We start from the raw sequence: 19,928 nt of genomic DNA on the forward strand, positions 1-19,928 counted from the left end.
TGTCATAATGACAATCAGGCTGGCTGGTATAACAACTAAGGGCTAGATTACCAACTGGGCAAAGCAGGCAAATGCCAAGTGGCCCCCAGCAAATTGTGTTTTTACTAAAATTTGTGATGCTATTATGTAATTCTGTTGATTGTATGAAAAATCATATGAAGCATGCATTTGCTGTTTTTCAAACTGAAATATAGTTTGGTGTATGTTTCTCTATTGCCTAGTCTGGATCAAGTACATGGATAAAGCCAGATGTCAGGCTTTGCCCCTCTCCTTCTGCTCTGTGTGTTACCCTTCGCTTCAGGATGCAACAACAAACTTACTAGCAACTAGCAAGCCACATACTGAAAAGGACTAATTGGAAAGACTTTGGATCGAACAATAAGGTAGGCCTGCTTGGTTCTTTCAGGGAATGATTGTAAAGATTTACAAAAAAATGTTTACAGCATTTACTATGTAACTGGAACGTTTTAGGATGGATTAAGTACACACGGCAGTAAGAGCAAATTACATTTAACCATGTATCCAGCTAATTTAAATAGCTCATGTTACTGTATTGTGTGAAAAATTAATATTGTACGTGGTGTTTTCTTTTGCGGCGTGCACATTTTCCACCAAAACACGTTCCTTCCAGAGCCACCTTCGCTGTGATTGGTTTAAAGAAATGCATACAAAGCTTGTCTTTCTCCTATCCCAGGGACCTTACTCTGTAGCACTGTGGAGATAAGTCTGGCAATGCAAGACTACTTATTGCTAAAAGTGTGCCTTTTGTTTCTAACAATGCCTTGGAAAATACAAACTGAAACAACTATAAATCCCTGCCCTGCAGTGTTAAGGCATTTGTCCTATCAACAACAGAGTAATGTGACAAAAACAGAACTAACACAAATGAGGAAGACGTAACTGAATGACACATACTCACACTCAGAGTTCAGGGGAAGGAGGGGCAAAAGAGTGGGCATGACAAAGCAACTGATTTCCTTGTTTACGATTAAGTAGCTCAGAGCACTTGGTGAACTGCATACAACATGAGTCTCTGTGTTTGAGGATTTAAAACAAATTCATCAGGATCATCAGGCTTTTCTCCTCCAACATTTCTTTAACTTATACAGGTAAAGTCAATTGTATTAAATTATATTTATTTAGTGCCATAGCACACCCATGAACTGTACTGGCACTAAAATATAATATGTACTGTTAAAACATTTACATGAAGTCTGCCATGAAAAAAATATGTTTATCAAGTATACCAATGATCCGATTTATGTTTTAAAGATTGTAAAATAATGGTGTATTGTGTAGTAGATACGTAGTAATGTTACTTTCACTTTTTGTTCTCAGTGTATTGCCATGTCAGGTACCAGCTGTCTGTTGTCTGAGGAGCAGTTTTTGTGCTGCATCTGTCTGGATGTTTTCACTTATCCAGTCACTATACCATGTGGACACAACTTCTGCAAAAACTGTATCACACAGCACTGGACTATTAACAGTTTTCAGTGCCAGTGTCCCATGTGTAAAAAACAATTTAAAACACGACCTGAGCTGTCTGTCAACACTTTCATAAATGAGATGGCTGCTGAGTTCAGGCAATCAGCTGGAAAGAAAAGCAGCGGGGAAGTTGCCAAACCAGGGGAAGTCCCCTGTGACTTCTGCACTGGAACCAAACTGAAGGCTGTGATGTCATGCTTAACGTGTCGCGCCTCCTACTGCAGTGCTCATCTAAATCCTCATATGACACCTGGCCCACTGAAAAGACATTCCCTGACTCATCCTGTGGAGAACATGGAGGCCAGGGTGTGTACGCAGCACAATAAAACACTGGAGCTGTTCTGTAAGACTGACCAGACGTGTGTATGCTCGGACTGCACTGTTTCAGAACACATGGCACACAATATTGCTTCTCTGAAAGACGAATATGAAGCAAAGAAGGCTGACCTGGAGCAGGAAGAGGCTGAAATCCAGCAGATGATTCAGAACAGAGAGCTCAAGATCCAGAAAAACGAACGGTTAAAAATGCACAGTGAGAAAGATGCAGAGAGAGAGATCGCAGACGGCGTTCGTACCTTCACCGCTCTGATCCAGAAGGCCGAGAGAGACTTGAACGAGCTTATTGAGACGATTCAAGAGAGGCAGAAGACGACAGAAGAACAGGCCGACGGCTTTATCAAAGAACTGGAACAAGAAATTCATGCACTTAGGAAGAGAACGGCTGAGGTGCAGCAGCTCTCGCGTATTCAAGACCATCTTCACTTCCTCCAGAGTTTCACATCCATGGACGCTGCTCTGTGCACCAAGAACTGGACAGAAGTCAGCATCCGTCCGCCGTCATACGAGGGGACTGTGTTGAACGCTGTGGCTGAGCTGGAGGAGGTGATCAGCACAGAGAAGAAGCAGCTGCTTCATGGGGCCAGGCTGAAGAGGGTCCAGCATTACGCTGCGGATGTGATTCTTGAACACCGCACAGCTAATCCCTGGCTCATCCTGTCCGATGATGGGAAACAAGTCATGTGTGGTGAGGTGAGGAGGGACCTACCAGACAACCCGGAGAGATTTTCTCTTTACGTCATCGTCTTGGCGCGGCAGAGCATCTCCTTTGGAAGATTTTACTACGAGGTTCAGGTTACAGGGAAGACTGACTGGACTCTGGGAGTGGTCAAAGTGTCAGTGGACAGGAAGGGAACAATCCCACTAAGCCCTTTGAGTGGCTACTGGGCTGTGGCTTTGAGGAACGGAAACGATTACCTCACTCTTTCTACCCCCGTTGTCAGCCTCAGTCTAAACTCGAGGCCTCAGAAGGTGGGGGTGTTTGTGAGCTACGAGGAGGGTCTGGTCTCCTTTTATGATGTGGATGCTGCAGTTCATCTCTACTCCTTCACCGACTGCTGCTTCACCGAGGCGCTCTGTCCCTTCTTCAGTCCGGGTCTTCATCACGGTGGCACGAACTCCACCCCTCTGACGATTTCACCTGTCAGCCCCACCGATTTGATCTGATCAGTCATTTAGAAAAAAAAAAAAATGATTTCATGTGTCATCAAAGGATCAAAGTGGCATAAACAGACAAGAAAACAGAACCAAAATTCACAATCCTCTTTTTAAAATTGTTACGGTGAAGGCGCAAACAATACTCACTCATTCAGCAGGCTACGGGAGTCATGTTTTCGTTTAATATTCACTTTGAGTTGGTCTGTTATGGGGGGTGGAGGAGTCTATTTTTTAGGATAGCAAGGAATTGCCCTTTTAAATGTTTCTTGGCCTGGATTTATATTTTATTCCATTCTCCATGCTGTCTCTGTGTGACAGCTTAGCAGGACCACTATGTCAGTTTTGAGGAACAGGATACATGTGGATCTTAGTTTTTGGTGATTATATGTCTCTGCAGAGAGTATCAGTTTTCTGTAGCCATCGGCATCTTCTCTTTATTCTGCAGAAATAACAACTACTGTTAAAGATGCTCTAAGCGATGTCACACGTTTTTTAGGCTACAACATTTTTTTGTCACATACAGCAAACATCTCCTCACTATCCGCTAGCTGCCTGTCCTCTGAACACACTGTAAAAAAACGCGTTCTCTGTAGACAGCCCAGGCTCCACAAACTGCAGCAATAACAAACTGTGCCAACCTGCACCACCAAACATAACAAACAGTGTTCCAGGCAATAACTGACAAGAAGGATTTGGGGGTAGGGGTTGGGGGGTTAGTGCGCGGAAGAGAGGGGAAGGGGACGGGATGAAGAGGAGGGAGGGGCGAGCTAGCCTCCGTTTTGTTTGACAATACTTAGAACATCAACAAGAAGTGACGTCACCCAACAGAGCTTAGAGCACCTTAAGTTAAATTTTTCATACATTGTTACTAGGGGTAACGTTACTTTACTGTTTTTAATCAATGATTAACCCTAAATATTTCCAGATACGGTACGGATACGGGTTACAGCAAAACAGAGCGAAAGCAGAAAATGCAGAAAATCCATGTTATGTACTTCTTTACAAATAAAATAAATATCAGACTGACTGGCTGACATGTGATGCGTAATATTTTTAGAAAATGAATTTTTTGAAATGTCTCATGATATATATATATGTATATATATATATATATATATATATATATATATATATAGATGCACAGCTGGATCCGGAAGAGTCTGGTCTGCTGCTGCTCTGGGCTTTAATACAACACGCAGAGTTTTGACAGAATAATGATGCTGATCTTTGACATGGAGAGCTATGATTAGTATAAGGGGCCACTGTAAAAAAAAAACAGTTGAGAAAGTAATGTTATAAGAATAATTGGTAACACTTTACTCGAAGGTATCTACATAAGAGTGACATGACACTGTCATGACACGTAAACGTTTATGACATAACGCTTAAGTGTTTCATTCACACCAGTGGTCCTCTTGTGCCCGTGCCCCTCGCAGCGCCCATCCTGGGCGTTGCGTTTTAACCCAAACCTAACCCTAACCATAACTTGTCATGACAAAAAACGAATGACACTTACTAAAAGAAGCGTTGTTTAATGTCATAAACGTTTATGACATGGTCTTGTTTATGACACGTTCATGACAGTGTCATGTCACTCTTATGTAGATACCTTCAAGTAAAGTGTAACCGAATAATTGGTAAGACTAGTTGTAATTTTGTAAAAAGTCACAATATTTAAAAAAAGTCATATTTCGAGAATTAAGTGTAATGAAACTGGGATACTACATAATGTGATTATTGTTATCCTGTTCATCAAATGTCCTTAGTAGAACATTCTTACCTGCTGAACTCTGGTCAAGTTGCAGACATTTGTCTGTGTACATTTGATCTGAAGACACTGTCACACCCTCATAACTACGGTCTCCAAGTGTAAGAATACATCAGCTTGGCATCAAAACCAGTCTAACGTGGCAGAAGCCCAATTTGTATCAGGATAATTACACAGCAGATGATACAGTTCTACTGTCAGTCAGTGGTGGAAGAAGTATCCAGATCTTTTACTTTAGTAAAAGTACTAATAGCACACCGAATAAAAGCTGTTTTTACAAGTAAAAGTAATGCATTGAAAATGTTACTTAAGCAAAAGTACGTAAGTATCAACAGGAAAATGTACTTAAAGTATTACAAATTAAAAGTGCTCAATGCAGAAAAATCCTCACATTTTAGAAACTGGAAAGAAAAAAAGCTTAAAGTGTCAAAAGAGCGTTTAAAGTATCAAAAGGTTGAAAGTGTCAAGAAAAAGCTCAAAAACAAAAAATCCTCACATTTTAGAAACTGGAAACAATCAAAACAGTTCTTGCAATTAACCAAGTGTTTAATCGGCTAATCATTTCAGCTGGACGTGTAGGCCTATAATATATTGTTGGGTAGTTTAATTTATAATAGTAGTAACTAAAGCTGTCGGATTAAAGTAGCGGAGTAAAAAGTACAATATTTCTCTCTGAAATGTAGTAGATGTAGAAAGTAGAATGGAAAGAAAAGGCTCAAGTAAAGTACACATACCTCAACATTTGTACCTAAGTACAGTACAAGTGTACTTAGTTACATTCCACCACTGCTGTCAGTCCACTACACTAATCATGATTCTCATGCAGGCAGACACACAAGATGTTCAAGAGATTTGTTGGACACTGCCACAGTTTTCTTTTCCTGCTGTAGATCACCTTGCTTCTTATGCTGAAGTATACCTGAAACATGTTGACATAAGACCATGTGATCCTGTTTCTTAGTAGTTGCTGCCATCTTGTGGCTGCAGACACCTACAGCTGCAGTAGAACAACATGGTTACATTTGCATTCAACCAAAATGAAAAGCAGCTTTTGTTCGTCTACTGCGGATGTGAATTTGCACCAGGGGATCGATCTATCCATTGATCTGAGAGGCCCTGCAATTTTGTTTTATACGAGGCTATATGTCTCCACTACTGTAAAAAAAAAAAAAAAAAAATCAATAGTGTGGATAAAACGACTTAAGACAGCCCCTTATGCCATATCACGATATCCAAAATGAAGCCTCATATTGCCCAGCCCTAATGGTAGGGCATCCACACCATCAGCCAATGGGTGAAGAAGAAGCCGGTAGTCGATGTCCGGTTGGTACTGCCGACGGCGCCTACAACAGAAAATGACGAAAATCCATGTTATGTTCTTGTTTACAAATGAAGTAAATGTCAGACTAACTGACTGCTACGTGATGTGCATTCTTCTTTGAAAAACAATCAGTTTTATGATATGCCTCAGGGTATATTGTCTCTAGAAGTGTATTATTCAACTTTTGTTCTTGTTAAAGGAGGAAATGAAAATCACAATACTCAATACTATTGAATCGCAATAAATGAAAATTGCAATACAAATCCAATCGGCACCCATGTATCGTGAAAGAAGAAAAGCATATTCACCTCTGGTCCTGCACAGGCGGGATGAGGGGGTGTCTTGCTCATCTCACCTGGCTGGCAACCAGAACGAAGCTGCAGCTCCAGAACTGAACTGAGTTATTTGTAACTTACTAACAAGCGAGGATTGAGAAACGGTCAAATGAAGGGAATTGGGATGTTGCACAGAGAGAAACAGACTAAGTTGGACTTGCTTTGTAAAACAGGCCCAAGAAAACAGAAGTGAATTAATTGATGAATGAACACTCCTATCAGATGCACACCCACATATACATATATCATTTGTAATGAGAACGTTATGGTAGCTCTGGTTTGTGCCTTTGTTCCTTTTTAAATTGTGAAAACTGAGCAAAATGAAACCCCAGGAGATGCTGGTTGAAAGTGTTGATGAGGATCATTAGTGGCTCCATTTACTGTGTCTGGCAAGGGAACACTGGCTTTTTGCAATCCCATTTGTAAGTGCGATGGTTAAAGCTGGTATTTGCAGTTTACCCTGAGATGCCCTTTAAATGCTGTCTTCACTCAGAACCCCAATTACATTTGCGATGAATTATTAATATATTTTAGCCCTGCTATTACACCAGCCATGCTGAGCCCTCAGTTTGAGGTCTTTGTTGTTTTTAAAGACCGTAAGGACATCAATACACCTATTTACTTCTTGAATAAAAAAAACAGCACACCCAAGGATGGTGTTCATAATTGGTTGTGTGATGCTCGAACCTTTTTTTTCGCCTTTATCTAAGGAAGTGTAAACCAGCAACCCCCTAAAAATAGGCAAGCGAGCATTCTCCGCTAAACGTGAGATAAAAGAAAATGCTGCATGAAGCCAAATCAATGAAAAGCTGATGCGGTCATTTTTCATGCTTAACATGCACCAAACATATGTAAAAAAGGCTGAATATTGCCGTGTTAAATAGCTCAGCTAATTCAAAATAACAACCCCGTAATAGAAACTGTATTAATCATTGGAAAAGCTTAACAAAAGACTTACAGTGATTTATGTATGTCTTTTATTGGACCTCCAGCGATGAGATATGTAGGTACACCGACAGGCAAACTGTTTCCTAGGCAGATTTTCATATCCCTCAATGCAAAAGCTGCACTCTGTGGTGTTTGAAGCCAGTAATTACAAGTAAAATACTCCTGTGGCCCTAATTAAAACACTTTTTAGGCTCTTTGTGTGAGGTATTTCTTTCCCTGTTAATTCCAGTGGAGCACTGGAAAAGAAAGAGAAATGGAAAAAAGCAAGTAGAAGAGTGTTTGTTTTGTTTTGGTTGTTTTTTTGTCAGAGAAAAGACATTAATCACAATACGTAATGAGAATCCCCAAATGGCCATCTGCTGCATCAGACCTAATAATAGAAACCAAGTCAAAACTTTGGCACTTATCAAGGACATATGGATCCAAAACCAATCAAAGCACATGATCAAACCATTTTCTGAAATCATTGATCTTTTTATTCACCAATAAAAATATACACCAGGGAAAATAGGCTTCATTTCCTCCATCTTCCTGATTATTCCTCAGTCAACTTAGTCATTCATTTCCACTCTGAAAACATCTGAAAAGGTACAGTCCTTTCATTGATTTTAACCCACTGAAAATATGCATACTGAAATAATTTCCATAGATTCACAGAAGTCAGCCAGGTTAAGAAAGAGGAGGGAGGTCTTGCAGTTGGCATTAAATGATTATAAACTTCACTTGACAGCTATGTTTCCATCCAATTGTCGATCGAATGATCTGAAGTTTGCTAAAAACAAAGTGTGTTTCAATCCATTTAAAGTGAATAAATACTTATGCATAACGACGTCACATGCTGTTTTGTGATCAAATTGGTATATCGAATTGATTTGAGACATTTTAAGGTGTTTCCATTCATTTTCGCACTGATTCGCTCAACATTCAAGCAAACATCTGCGAACAAAGTTTTGCTAGCCAAACTGGATCGCGCCGTCTACCTACAAATGGTTCATATTGGACAAGTTGTAATAGTGCTTATGTGCCAGCTGATAGCCACATATCAAGCTATAATAAGACAACGCTATCAAAACATCGCTATGATGATGCAGATGCACGTAAAGGCCAGACGACAACGATTTTTGCAATCTAAAATAGCTGTTATATTTCGCTCGTAAATTCAATTTAAAAAAGTCTCCGTGTTTACAGACTAAGAGAAAATCCGATGTGATCAAACGTACAAACTTTGTGTCAATATTCATGAAATTCAATCGACTACTGTTTCCATAAGGCATTGTTCATTCGTATTACTTAATTTGCATTAAAACATGTGAATGGAAACGTGGCTAGTGTTACCAATAGCCTTTTTTCCACTGCAGTGACTTATTAAATAAAACATAATGTTTGCCATGGGTTCTGCTTACTGTTCTGGCACAGTTCAGACAATCATGTCATCGTTATCTCTTGAGGGTGTCATTTGCTGTTCCAATTGTAAAGCCCCTTGACGCAAATTTGTGGTTTGTGATATTGCGCTATGTAAATAAAATTGCTAGAATTGTCAAGAGTGACAACAACAAACAAAGAATTCCCCTCCTCTCACACCAACTGGTTGCACCCAGAGTCAGGTTCTGTTTGAGCTTTCTGTCTGTTAAAAGGAAGTTTTTCCTTAACGTTGTCTCATGCTCTTGGAGAAATTGTTGGGTCTCTGTAAATTATAGTGTGGTCTTAACCTATTCTATATGGAAAGTGTACTGAGATAACTTCTGTTGTGATTTGACACTATAATATTGTATATCTGAAACGTCCAAGTTTCTAAAACATAGTGGAACGTGAAGGAACCTTGTACCAAAGCCTCAAATGAACCTAACTGATGTGCCCCCTCTTTATTACCTTTATCTTGAGACAGTTTTAAATTCGCTGGAGCCTTTCAATTGTGTTTTGGAAGGTTTGTGAATACTGTAGTAGAATAGTCTAATGAAGAAATTTTCTGCTGGTGATGTAAGATAAGAAGAAAAGCTGCAAAAAGACCAACAAAGTTTTCAAGACAGTGGGTGAGAACTCTGTGGTCGATAGAAAATCTTTGCTTGAATTGTGGAGAACAAGTATAGTTTCTGTTTATAATAGTGTAGGTTAGGGGTTGTTAAGTTGCAAACATTTTTAAGGTTCTATGACCTTACAGAAGGAGTTAATAATTTAACAATAATCAGGGGAGGACCTGTAGCTTTCTTTGGCCTTTAGAACATCTGCAACTTGTGCACCTTCCACTGCAGCCATCAGTTTTCTCTAGATCTTTCTTTGTTTTTTTATGAATAAGAAATAAATACAACTCCCCATATATTCCCATATTTCAAGCCAATGGATGATTGGTGATATGACCCGCGAACAGTGGGTCATCATGTTCCAAGCCAGTTTGGTATACAGCCCTGGGTTTTTACATGTTTTAGCAACCGTGAAGATCAAGGCTAGAATCCTTTGGGCCACGGAATAGCTGTACCTTTTCAACTAACACACATAACAAGCAGAGCAGAGGGAGAACCCCATTAGCTCACCTGTCATGTTAAAACTCTGGTCTTCCGTCAGTGTGCATTTTGTCCCACACTTCAGCAATGCACTTGAGCTAGGATTTTATTCTCCCAAAATCTCCCTTCAGCCTCTGTGTTCTTCTCTCCTGTTACAAATAAATGGCTTTTCTTATCCTCTGATTTCACATGATATCACAGTTCCCATTTGCCAGCTTTTTGCGGCAGTCATTTTGCATCCCCGCACCCATGTTTAAATGGCACAAGTTAAAAAGCAATCCGTTTCAGCAAATCTGGCCAAAGGTTTAAAAAAAAAAAAAAAAAAACTTCTGATGGAAATCTTTAGGTGTCAGGGTTAGCTTGACCTGCAGCCAGCTGCACTCGTTCCAGTGTTTGCATCTCTGGATCCCAGTCTTCCAAGAAGGCATAGTTTAGTTCGGGCACTGCCGCATTTAGGCCCAAAGAGCTGACTGAGCCGGCCAAGGACCCACGGCCTTCGTAGGCGTACGTTTGAAGCGAGTCATACGGTGGGCCCCGTGTGTCAGAGTCCGCTTCGGCCACCTTCTGTTGGATGATCTGCTGAATGATGTCCTGACCGTCTAGCAGAAGTGAAGGTGCCGACTGGCTGATCTCTCGCGGAACGCAGTCAATGACAAACCAGGTAGTTTCCAACTCCGGGCTGTATTTCCCGCAATCTAACTCCCGTGCTTTCCTCCTCCTCACCACCATAATCCCCTCCTCGCCATCCTCGATCGTGTCCTCCTCGATCTCATCCTCCTCTCCGTATGGGCTTGGCCCATGGCCAAGGTAGGTGTGGAACCTCCTGCGAGGCTCGGAGACTTTGGGATTTCGAAGTGCGGCAATGTCAAAGGCCTCCGTGTCTTCCTCCCCGCCTCCCTCGTCGTCATAGGTTACCACGTTTTCTCTGATGTCCTCTTCAGAGAGAATCAACGGCTCTTTGCTTGCTTTCTTGTTTCGCAGCTGGGTGAATAGCATCACTATGGCTGGGAGGAAGTGAGAAGGAGAGGTAAAAGGGAAGAAAGAAAGGATAAAGGGCAAAGAGACATACACACAGAGAGTAAGAGAAAACCAAGGACATCCAAAGTACTTTTTGAATGACAAACAAAATGATTGGATGATTGCATATTGGATTCTTTTGAAAAACATATATGGCTTTCTGTTCAAGTAGATTAGAAATACCCACATTTTATAATACCTAATATAACATGTACTTTATTCATGGAAAGCTTTTTTAGACAATGTGTCACAGTCTACTCAGCGTTCTTTCTGTTTGGGAGCTAATGAATCAGCTTTCATGTTTAGGTACTACAAACTAATATACTACTTATTGAAAAGACTGATTGGGAAATCCTCAATACAAGAATAGTTCCATTTAAAACACAAATAGAACAAATAAATGTGTTTTATATAATAACAAAAGTACTAAATCAGATGCATTACGTACTGTGATGGAATCAGGTTTGTCCAATGAGAGGAATACATTTTAACCTTTTTAAAACCACGATGAACATTGAAGAATTTCCAACTTTGGCAAAGGCAACACATAGACCGCATCAATTTTTACTGGGATTGTCCTATTCCAAAAACAAAAAATCTACACATAGGGCATTAAACCCCTCAAATGAGTAGAATTTTAACAAAAAAATGTATAGACACATATAAAATTAATCCCTCTCAATCATCCCTTATGACCCATTAGAAGAGTGTGTTAGTGTTCGGGACGTTTATGGGCGTCAGGCTTTGGCCAGTGGGTGAGTAGGCCCTAGCCAAAGCGCATAGGGTGGCACAGATTTAAACCTGGGTTGTCACATTTTCATGCAATAAGAATCATTTTTAAATAATAATTTTGTGTTATTATATAACACAAAATTCTACACATACACATCTTTAATCAGTGGTACTTCCATTTCCAAGCATTTTATAACTTTATTGGAAATACAGGACACAGACTTTTCACCCACATACTTACCTAATAATATGACAATACAAAGCAATATGGCTATAAAAGCCCCAGTGCTGAGACCAGCCGAAGACAGGAAAGCCTGGGCCTGACAGACATTGTTGCTGTTGCGCTCCCTGGCGTTCCTTTGACACACACACACCCTGAGGGAGAGTGTAGCGGTGCTGCTCAGAGGAGGCTCCCCGCCGTCAGCCACGACCAACACCAGGCTGAAGAATTCCGGGTCTCTGTCCTGGCTGAAGCCCTCACGCCGATGAGATATTATACTGGCAGTGTTGTCTGGGGGACAGTGAGGACAGGGTGGAGGAGGGAGAGGGAGGATGGTGTGGGAAGGAGGTAGGTGAGAGGGAGGATGGTACGAGAAAGGTGAAGGAGACAGCAAAACAGCACATTAAGCAAGTACCGTAAAACACGCTTGTTGAATAAGCTAACTCGGTCTATACAGGTAATATTCTTTATGATCGTGGATCCATCCACATGACAATGTAGAGACAAGGGTGTAGGTTTCATTTTAACATTGGGAGGACACACTAAGGGGTTCCTCCGGGTCCTCAGGAAACTTTGAACGTCATATCTGACTCGATTATCATCGGCCCGAAATCCCTCACAAAGGACACCTATAACTTCGGTCTCCTTGTCAACAACTCCACCCTGTCTCCATCCCCACACATCCGTAACCTCAGAGTCATCTTCGACAGCAACCTCACTTTTGAAAATCACATCCACCAAATAACCACAACTGTCTCTTCCACCTCAAAAACACTGCCCGTCTCCGCCCATCACTCACCTTCTCTGCTGCCGAAACTTTGATTCACGCCTTCATCACTTCCAGAATCGACTACTGCAACAGCATCCTCTACGGTTCACCTGCAAAAGCCTTAAATAAACTCCAGTACATCCAAAACTCTGCTGCCTGCCTCCTAACCCAAACCCGTTCCCGTGACAACATCACTCCCTTCCTTCAGAACCTCCACTGGCTCCCTGTTCCTTAGTCTCGCTTTGCCAGACCATCCACACGCTGCGGAGTAGAGGAGGGTCTGGCTAGTTCACATAGCATTCCGTGATGGGAGAAAAATGTGCTCAAGTTTATTGGCATTTCTTTAACCAATCACAATCATCTTGGGTGCTCCGATTGGACAGATAGTCTAGCTAGCTGTCTGGATTTACCCTGCAGAAATCTGAGGAGCAGTTAACCATAGTCCTCATAAATCCACCAGAGTTTAGAATTCCAACACAAAGAAAGCAGAAGGAAACGGAAAGACATGCTGGCGGAATTTCCTGTGGCACAGGAGCAATCCCGGACGTGGAAGGTAGGAAGTCGAGGATATAGACTAACTGTTCCCCAACGCATCCAGTTTAAAGTCCTCCTCCTCACCCACAAAGCCCTCCATAACCAGGCTCCTTCCTCTGACGCAAACCTCCTCTCCGCACCACTCAGGACCAAGCACCATACCTGGGGTGACAGAGCTTTCACCATCGCAGCCCCCTCCATCAGGAACTCCCTACCCATACACATCTGGGACTGTACTGACCTGGACACTTCAAATCACTCATCAAAACACACCTCTTCAGATTAGCTTTCCACCTGCAATAGTCACATTAGTTACTGGTTTTATTGTTTTAATCACTTTTAATATGCTTGTTTCATGTGTTGCTTTGATTGATTTGTCTGTTTTTTAATGTGCTGGTTTTACTGTAAAGTGTCTTTGAATACCATGTAAAGCGCTATATAGATAAAAAGAAATGTATTATCATTTCCTGCATTTTGATGAATTTGTATGCACATTATGGATATGGATATTTGTGTGCTCGCAAGAGTCTTACCTCCGTTGTCCTTCAGAGTAAAATTTGGATTGGCAGGAAGCTCAGCAGGCACATAGAAGGAAAACCTTCCATTTGCAAAGTTGTCAAGATCTGCTGCTCGGATGGTCTGAATCACCTGATGGAGAAAAACAGAAGAGATGTGAAGGAACAAAAACAAAAACAAAGGGCAACCGAGAAGACAAGAAATGCAAATGGAGATAAATGAGGGAAACAAAAGCCAGCAAGATTATTAAGAAACAAAGAGGCTGAGAATAAAGTATTTGTTTGAAATTCTCCAATGCACACAGTCTGAGTCAGTCATCAGTAACCCTAATCAAATCCCTGATGTTCTCCTTCCTTTTCTCATCCTCATATCCTTTATCCCTTGCAAAACAGATCATTGATCTAAATAGGTCTTACCTGGTTAAATATAGGTTGAATTAAAAATAAATTAAAAAAATGATATCCTTCTGAACCGTCACATATTGTTTCATTAATGTGGAATAAAGGTTTTTTTTTTTGTGGGCGTTGACCTTTAAGGTGCAAACTGCTTATTAATCAGCTGTTGAGTTGAGAGACTGGCAACCTCTGTAAAGTGTTTAATGGTGGGTTGTTTTGCCAAAACAATGCAACATTTTTCTAACTGAGAACAAAGAAAAAGGACATTTGTATGCAGTGGCCAAAAATAAAGACAGAGACGATTTAGAACTGAGGCGCCTCAACTCAGAGTAGTTTCCTGTATCTGTGTTGCGTTGGCTCTGCCACTGCCACGCCTCTTTAGGAAACTAGCAGCAGGTCCTGACTGTATTGATTCCAACGGGAGAAGTTAACGTGAACACAGATTATGAGCGATTCTTTCGCCCTGTAGTCACCAAAGTAAATATTGGACGCATTTTTTTTTTTACAAGCCACATATCTGCAGAACATTCTGACACTAAAATGGCACGACAGAAGGACACATCAGGAGAAAATTAACTTTGTTTGAGACCTGTTTCTGTTTCGGGAACAAACTCTCGCCAGATCTGGCAACACAGATAAGCTAACGTCAGCTAATGTTTGTGAACGGCCTAGCAAGACTAATCTCTGTGATGCTAAATATATTTTTTTTTAGCTGTGTAAACTTCTAAAGTTAGCAAAAGAGAATATTTGTTAATTAAACAAATATATCTTTTTATCCATCCACACTTGAAATGCGCTATCTTTAGTATGGAGGATCTTTGCTTTGGATCAACGGCTCTACTACGAGAGGTTCTCCCGCTGTGTTTGGGGGAGTGACAGTATTCCTAGCCTTGCTGTTACAGTATAGCGGTTAGTTAACATTGCTGTTCATAAGGTGGACCAGCTATTCTCATTTCAGTGACAAGCCGCTCCTACAAGTTTTGCTTTAGCGATCTTAGCCTCGCTGCATCCGACAACCAAACAATTAACTTCATGCAAATGATTGCACAATGCCGTCACCAATATGCAAATGAGCGTTTGACGTCTTTTGCACCTAAGCGCTCTTAAAACCCAGGGAAACGCTAATAATCATAATGTTTGACATCCAAAGCCCCAATTCATTCCATTTTTTGTTTTTACAATTGTAAATGTACAAAGGCCTAAATGTGTGATTTGAAGACTCCAAATTACAGCTTTGACAGTTTCCAGATTTAAGAAGCCAGAGACGGAAATGTGCAGCGGAATGCCAGATGTTTGTGAATGTGTTGCTGCCCATCGTGTTACCAGATCCAGTTGGGAGCAGAGCCAGACCTGGAAGATACTTGTTAAAAATCCACCAGAGCCTCAGACCAAAGCAAGAGACCTAGGGCCCTATTTTAACAATCTAAGAGCACGGCGTGAAGCGTGTCCAAATCCACTTTTGCTAGTTTGACGGCGGAAAAAAGGGTCAGTGCGCGGTATTCCATTTGATGTTATTATATTCTTCTAATCTGTTAAGAAGATGTAGAGTAAACAGATCGCCGGTGCAACACAGATGTCTTCTTAAGTTATAGTTTTTTATTTTTTAAGTGCATAACAGTGACTAACGTTTCGATGTAAAGTTACATCTTCATTAGAGTCCTTGGAGAGAATGGGCAGTGAAGCCCTTGATAAGAATCATCAACAGGTGTGATTGTGCGTAAAGGGGGCGTTGGCTACCTGAAGATACACCCATATCAACCAAGGTGCTACACTCATTACAGGGCAAACGCCCACAAACAGGTCAAGAGTGATTAAAAACAATATTGATAGATAACAAGCATAAAATGTTCACAATACAATGTGAAAGGTATATTCATCTTAAATACTATATTTTGACATACTTTGAGAAAAATTTAGAAAGCAAGTTTAATTAAATTCTTCATTTAAACCTAGAGGTTCTAAAGTGCCGAGTGTATGTATCTACGATACAGTTTAGATTCTCTGCCCGAGCCCGGACCCGACCCTCGGGCCGGGTCGGGACGATATTTTCTGCCGCTATCCTCGGGCCGGGCCGGGCCCTTGATCAAGCATTTGTGTTTTTTTAATCATTACTTTATTAGCCTAATTGGGTGGGGAGTAAGCTATGCCTCTCCAGCTTCTCCCGTAGCTCTGGGTATATGTCCATTGTGTCTCCCCCATCTGTAGTTGAGAAAGTCAGTTATAACGGCCCACGTATTAAAAAATTGTCGGGTTTAAATCGTGCTTGGGCTCATAATTACAGTTGATGTGTCGGGCCGGGCCGGGCCGGGCTCAGACGCAACGTGCATGAGCTTGGGTAGGGTCGGGCTTGATTTTTTGGGCCCGATCTAAGCTCTAATCTACGACACATTATAACGGGGGGGTGTCCTGCATACTGGGGAATTTTTATGCAACAATTTGTGCCTTTTCTGCACAAATCACATCTTTATTTTTTTAATTTTATATGCTCCTGTGTTATTTAACCCCCCAATGTAGCACAAGTAGACTTTATATTTCACAGTTACTGTTTTCCATCAGATCGTTTATAGATCTTGACATTTCCGACCGCGCTAGAAGGCAGCTTCATTTCATTTCACGAGTTTTGGTATTTAAATGTGCATCATGTGATTACCAGATGTAAACAATGTTAGACCTGATCACAATAAAGAGACAATAAAGAGGAAAAGAGACGTGCGCTGCAAGGTTTGGATTGTACAGGCCACTATAGTGGTTTCTGAAATCGTTAGGAAACATATTTACAGGTAAGAAGGTATATATATATATGTTCTTAGCCCCCTGAAGAGTTACCTCTTTTGGGGAGTGGCTCTTCATATTTTTTTGAGGGGGACAAATGTTCCTCTTCTAAATATTGGGGAGGACATATCCCTTGCATCCCACCTGAAATCTACGCCTATGCTTTTGAACATATTGATCCTCATCAGAAGATTTCAACATAGGCGGGATGTCCTGGAAGTGCTAAGAATCTCACGGCCACCGAGCTACTGTGTGTACGGATGTAATGGATCCCGAGCTAAGATTGTTTGGTCAACTGCTATTTCCATGGTCAAGCTGAAAACATCATACATTTTTTAACAGTCCCATTTTGCCTTTCGTGTAAAAAATCACATTGCCCTTCTCATAACTAATAGTCAATTGCTTTACAAGATTAAGATTGATCCCTCACAGTCTAATATCACCTTAACTCTCAGAGAACGGACCTCCCGCGGCCGTTATTTACATGATCCTGTTTAAAATCGATCTAAAATAAAAACCAAACAGCTAGAGCACCCATTCTTTTTGCGACAGAAAGCTGAGGCTTCTGTCTTTCGTGTCATTACATTGTGTGCTCATGAAGATGCTATCCCATTACATGATGTCTGGTGCAAAACCGTGTGACACCATTCTATTGCAGATGAAACTATAAAAACGCCTTTACACTCTGCTCATAAAAATGAGCATATCTCAAAAAACATATACATAGTTCAAATAACTTATGCAGTGTTAAGAACAATTTTGTTCATGTTTCTACACTTATTACTCTTTTGGATCAATATGTTTTGTGTGTTTAGTTAGTAAAATTTGATGAAGACAATACTTCTATTAATTATTATGGTCTATTGAGTGACATAACCTTTTAGCTTAGGTTGTACTGATTTTTGGTATATGAAGCATTTGACGATACTCCAAGAAATGACATAACAATAAGCCAAAAATATCAATTTAGGCACTGGCGGACCATTTCTATTGCAGCGTTTAAAGGGTTAAGGAATAACATATTAAGGAAGTAAATGTTATGTCTCCCATGTCCTGAGTTAGGCAGAAACACCTTAAATGGTAATAAAGTTACACACTATGGTACAGCTACAGCCATAGGCGTAGATTTCGGGGGGTGGGGTGGGGTGCAGGGGATTTGTCCCCCTCAAAAAATATTAAAGATAACCCACTGCCCAAAAAGAGGTAAAAAAATAACCATTGGGTTATGGCTCAAAACACAATTTATATCCTTCTTAGAGCTGCTTCTTAGGGTTGTGTTTCTCCAAAAGTTGAATCCGTCTCAATGTTATTACAGCATTGAAGAAAAATACAAAAAACGAATATTTGAATCCCAAAATTGAATATCGAACGACTACCCAACAAAGTAATATCTGAATAGTCAGATATTCGGATCCAGCCCTACTTCTTACCAGTAAATATTTGTTTTCCAACAATTTCAGACAGGAAATGAAGTGTTTGACACTGCAAAGGTTTTTGGGGACGACCCCCAGAACCCCCCGGTTATAATGTCCCCTCCCCAATGTTGGGACTAAACCTACGCCCTTGGCTAACCAGCTAAAGCTATAATATTAGTTAAACTCCTTGACAATGACTCTGTGCCATTCCGACAAGCTTTAGGCTTGGTGATAGTTGAGTGTCACTCCACATCATACTCCTATTCAGACTTACAATTTATTTGACTAACTTTTTGCAATATCCACTTCATAAAGGATTGACTATAAAGTCCAGCTCTACTGTCTGACACGTTGTTGTATAAACACAATAATTCTCTATAAAATTCAAGTCTGCCGGCAATGTGGAACACTGGCATGCAACATCACTGCAGTAAGTAATGTCTCGCACTCCCATGAGAGCTGATGCCATATGGTCGACAGCTAGCACAGATGAGTCCATATGTACTTGACTGAATAACTAAGATGAAAATATTTTCACATGCCCTATCATTTCTCACATTTTTTACAGTCATGTGTTTTTCACTTATCTATAATTGACCTATATCCAAACTTTACTCAGGCAGCATCCAGCCCTTCTTGTTTGCTGTGCAGGTGAAGACAAAGAGCAATGTCTGCTGTACAATGAGGATGAGAGATGTGGTGACGCTTCTCTTCTCAGAGGACAGCTCTGCTAAATGTCTTCAGAAGCAGAACTAAATGACACTTGCTACATTTGCAAGATCACAGCAGGATTCCAATTAAGCAATTAACCATGCAGCCTGATAGGCTGATAACAGGCTTAATTAGCTTTGTGGCAATGGCTTGAATATAATGGACATTCATTGATATTCAATAGTTGCACACTATAGCTTTAATGCAGTGTTTTTGTCAGGTGAACATCAATATGAACAAAAAACAGGCTATATATAAATACCAAGAGCGGCAGCTCCACCTACAGTTAGGAGATGACTTGATACAAAATAACATCCCTATCAATACACTGAGAAAACACACAACAAGCCCATAAAAGACATGGAATAAACATTTCAGAGGGATGACGCTACTTATGTATTTATTATTTATTTAAGCACCAGTCTGGATGTGGATAATTGTCCTTGACTACGTTCTAAGTTTATTTTTTACTGAAGCTTCTGACTTAAACCTGAATATAATAAATTATTTTTGTCTTCTGACTTCATGTGATATCAGTGGAAAATGGGAGGCTTGCTCACCAAATGCACAGATTGCCTTTATATCATTGTAAATAGTAACATAATCCCTAAACATTTTGATCTATGTTATATACCCAATGTTCTTTTCAGAAAACTTCAGAAAATCTGCCATTTGTTAACAGTAATCACAGCACAGACTGCATTTAAAATAACACAATCCCATTCCTCTGCAGGTACTACAGAGTGTTTCTCACATGCAAGAAGCAAGTAAAAAAACAAGTGTGCTCTGAGCCCTCAGTGTTGTTTCTGCCACTCTTCCCCATGCACTTAGCACAGCAAACATGAAATGAGTATATGTTTTGTATGCCCCACATACTAAATAGCTCATAGTCTCATCGTTTTGCAATCAATAACGTAAATGTAGCACACATGTAGCGTCCCCAAATGTAGCAGAAAAAAATTGTCATGCCAGATTGACGTGCCATGCATAGCATCAAT

General features: G+C 40.6%; 2 protein-coding genes across 4 annotated transcripts in view; one reads left to right on the forward strand and one right to left on the reverse strand.

Annotated features, from left to right (window-relative positions):
• The first annotated feature begins 954 nt into the window (after positions 1 to 954).
• Positions 955 to 3,519, forward strand: LOC116043982 (E3 ubiquitin-protein ligase TRIM39-like). 2 transcript variants are annotated; one of them, XR_004898213.1, is made up of 3 exons: positions 955 to 1,109; positions 1,339 to 3,110; positions 3,154 to 3,519. XR_004898213.1 is itself a non-coding variant. In XM_031291037.2 (2 exons), exon 2 carries the CDS (start codon positions 1,348 to 1,350, stop codon positions 2,986 to 2,988), a length of 1,641 nt encoding a protein of 546 aa, XP_031146897.1. In that variant the 5' UTR covers positions 955 to 1,109; positions 1,339 to 1,347; the 3' UTR covers positions 2,989 to 3,519. The 2 variants fall into 2 exon arrangements, 1 of the variants encoding a protein (XP_031146897.1); XM_031291037.2 differs by having other exon boundaries at positions 1,339 to 3,519.
• A 4,285-nt stretch (positions 3,520 to 7,804) lies between these two features.
• Positions 7,805 to 19,928, reverse strand: part of LOC116043968 (cadherin-18-like) — a 108,637-nt gene continuing 96,513 nt past the window's right edge. Inside the window, exons 10-12 of one of the 2 annotated variants that reach the window (XM_031291016.2) lie at positions 13,655 to 13,769; positions 11,840 to 12,109; positions 7,805 to 10,853 (exon numbers count right to left, since the gene is read on the reverse strand). In XM_031291016.2, coding sequence (XP_031146876.1) covers positions 10,192 to 10,853; positions 11,840 to 12,109; positions 13,655 to 13,769 — 1,047 coding nt within the window. In that variant the 3' untranslated portion in view covers positions 7,805 to 10,191. Of the gene's footprint in view, positions 10,854 to 11,839; positions 12,110 to 13,654; positions 13,770 to 19,928 lie in introns of those variants that run through there. The other variant, XR_004898349.1, reaches the window with a different exon arrangement.

Source organism: Sander lucioperca, chromosome 9, assembly GCF_008315115.2.
Source record: "Sander lucioperca isolate FBNREF2018 chromosome 9, SLUC_FBN_1.2, whole genome shotgun sequence".
In the NCBI taxonomy this organism is placed as follows: Eukaryota; Metazoa; Chordata; class Actinopteri; order Perciformes; family Percidae; genus Sander; species Sander lucioperca.

Excerpts from the sequence above, each read along its gene's own strand:
- LOC116043982 (XM_031291037.2), top strand. The coding sequence starts at position 1,348 with ATGTCAGGTACCAGCTGTCTGTTGTCTGAGGAGCAGTTTTTGTGCTGC.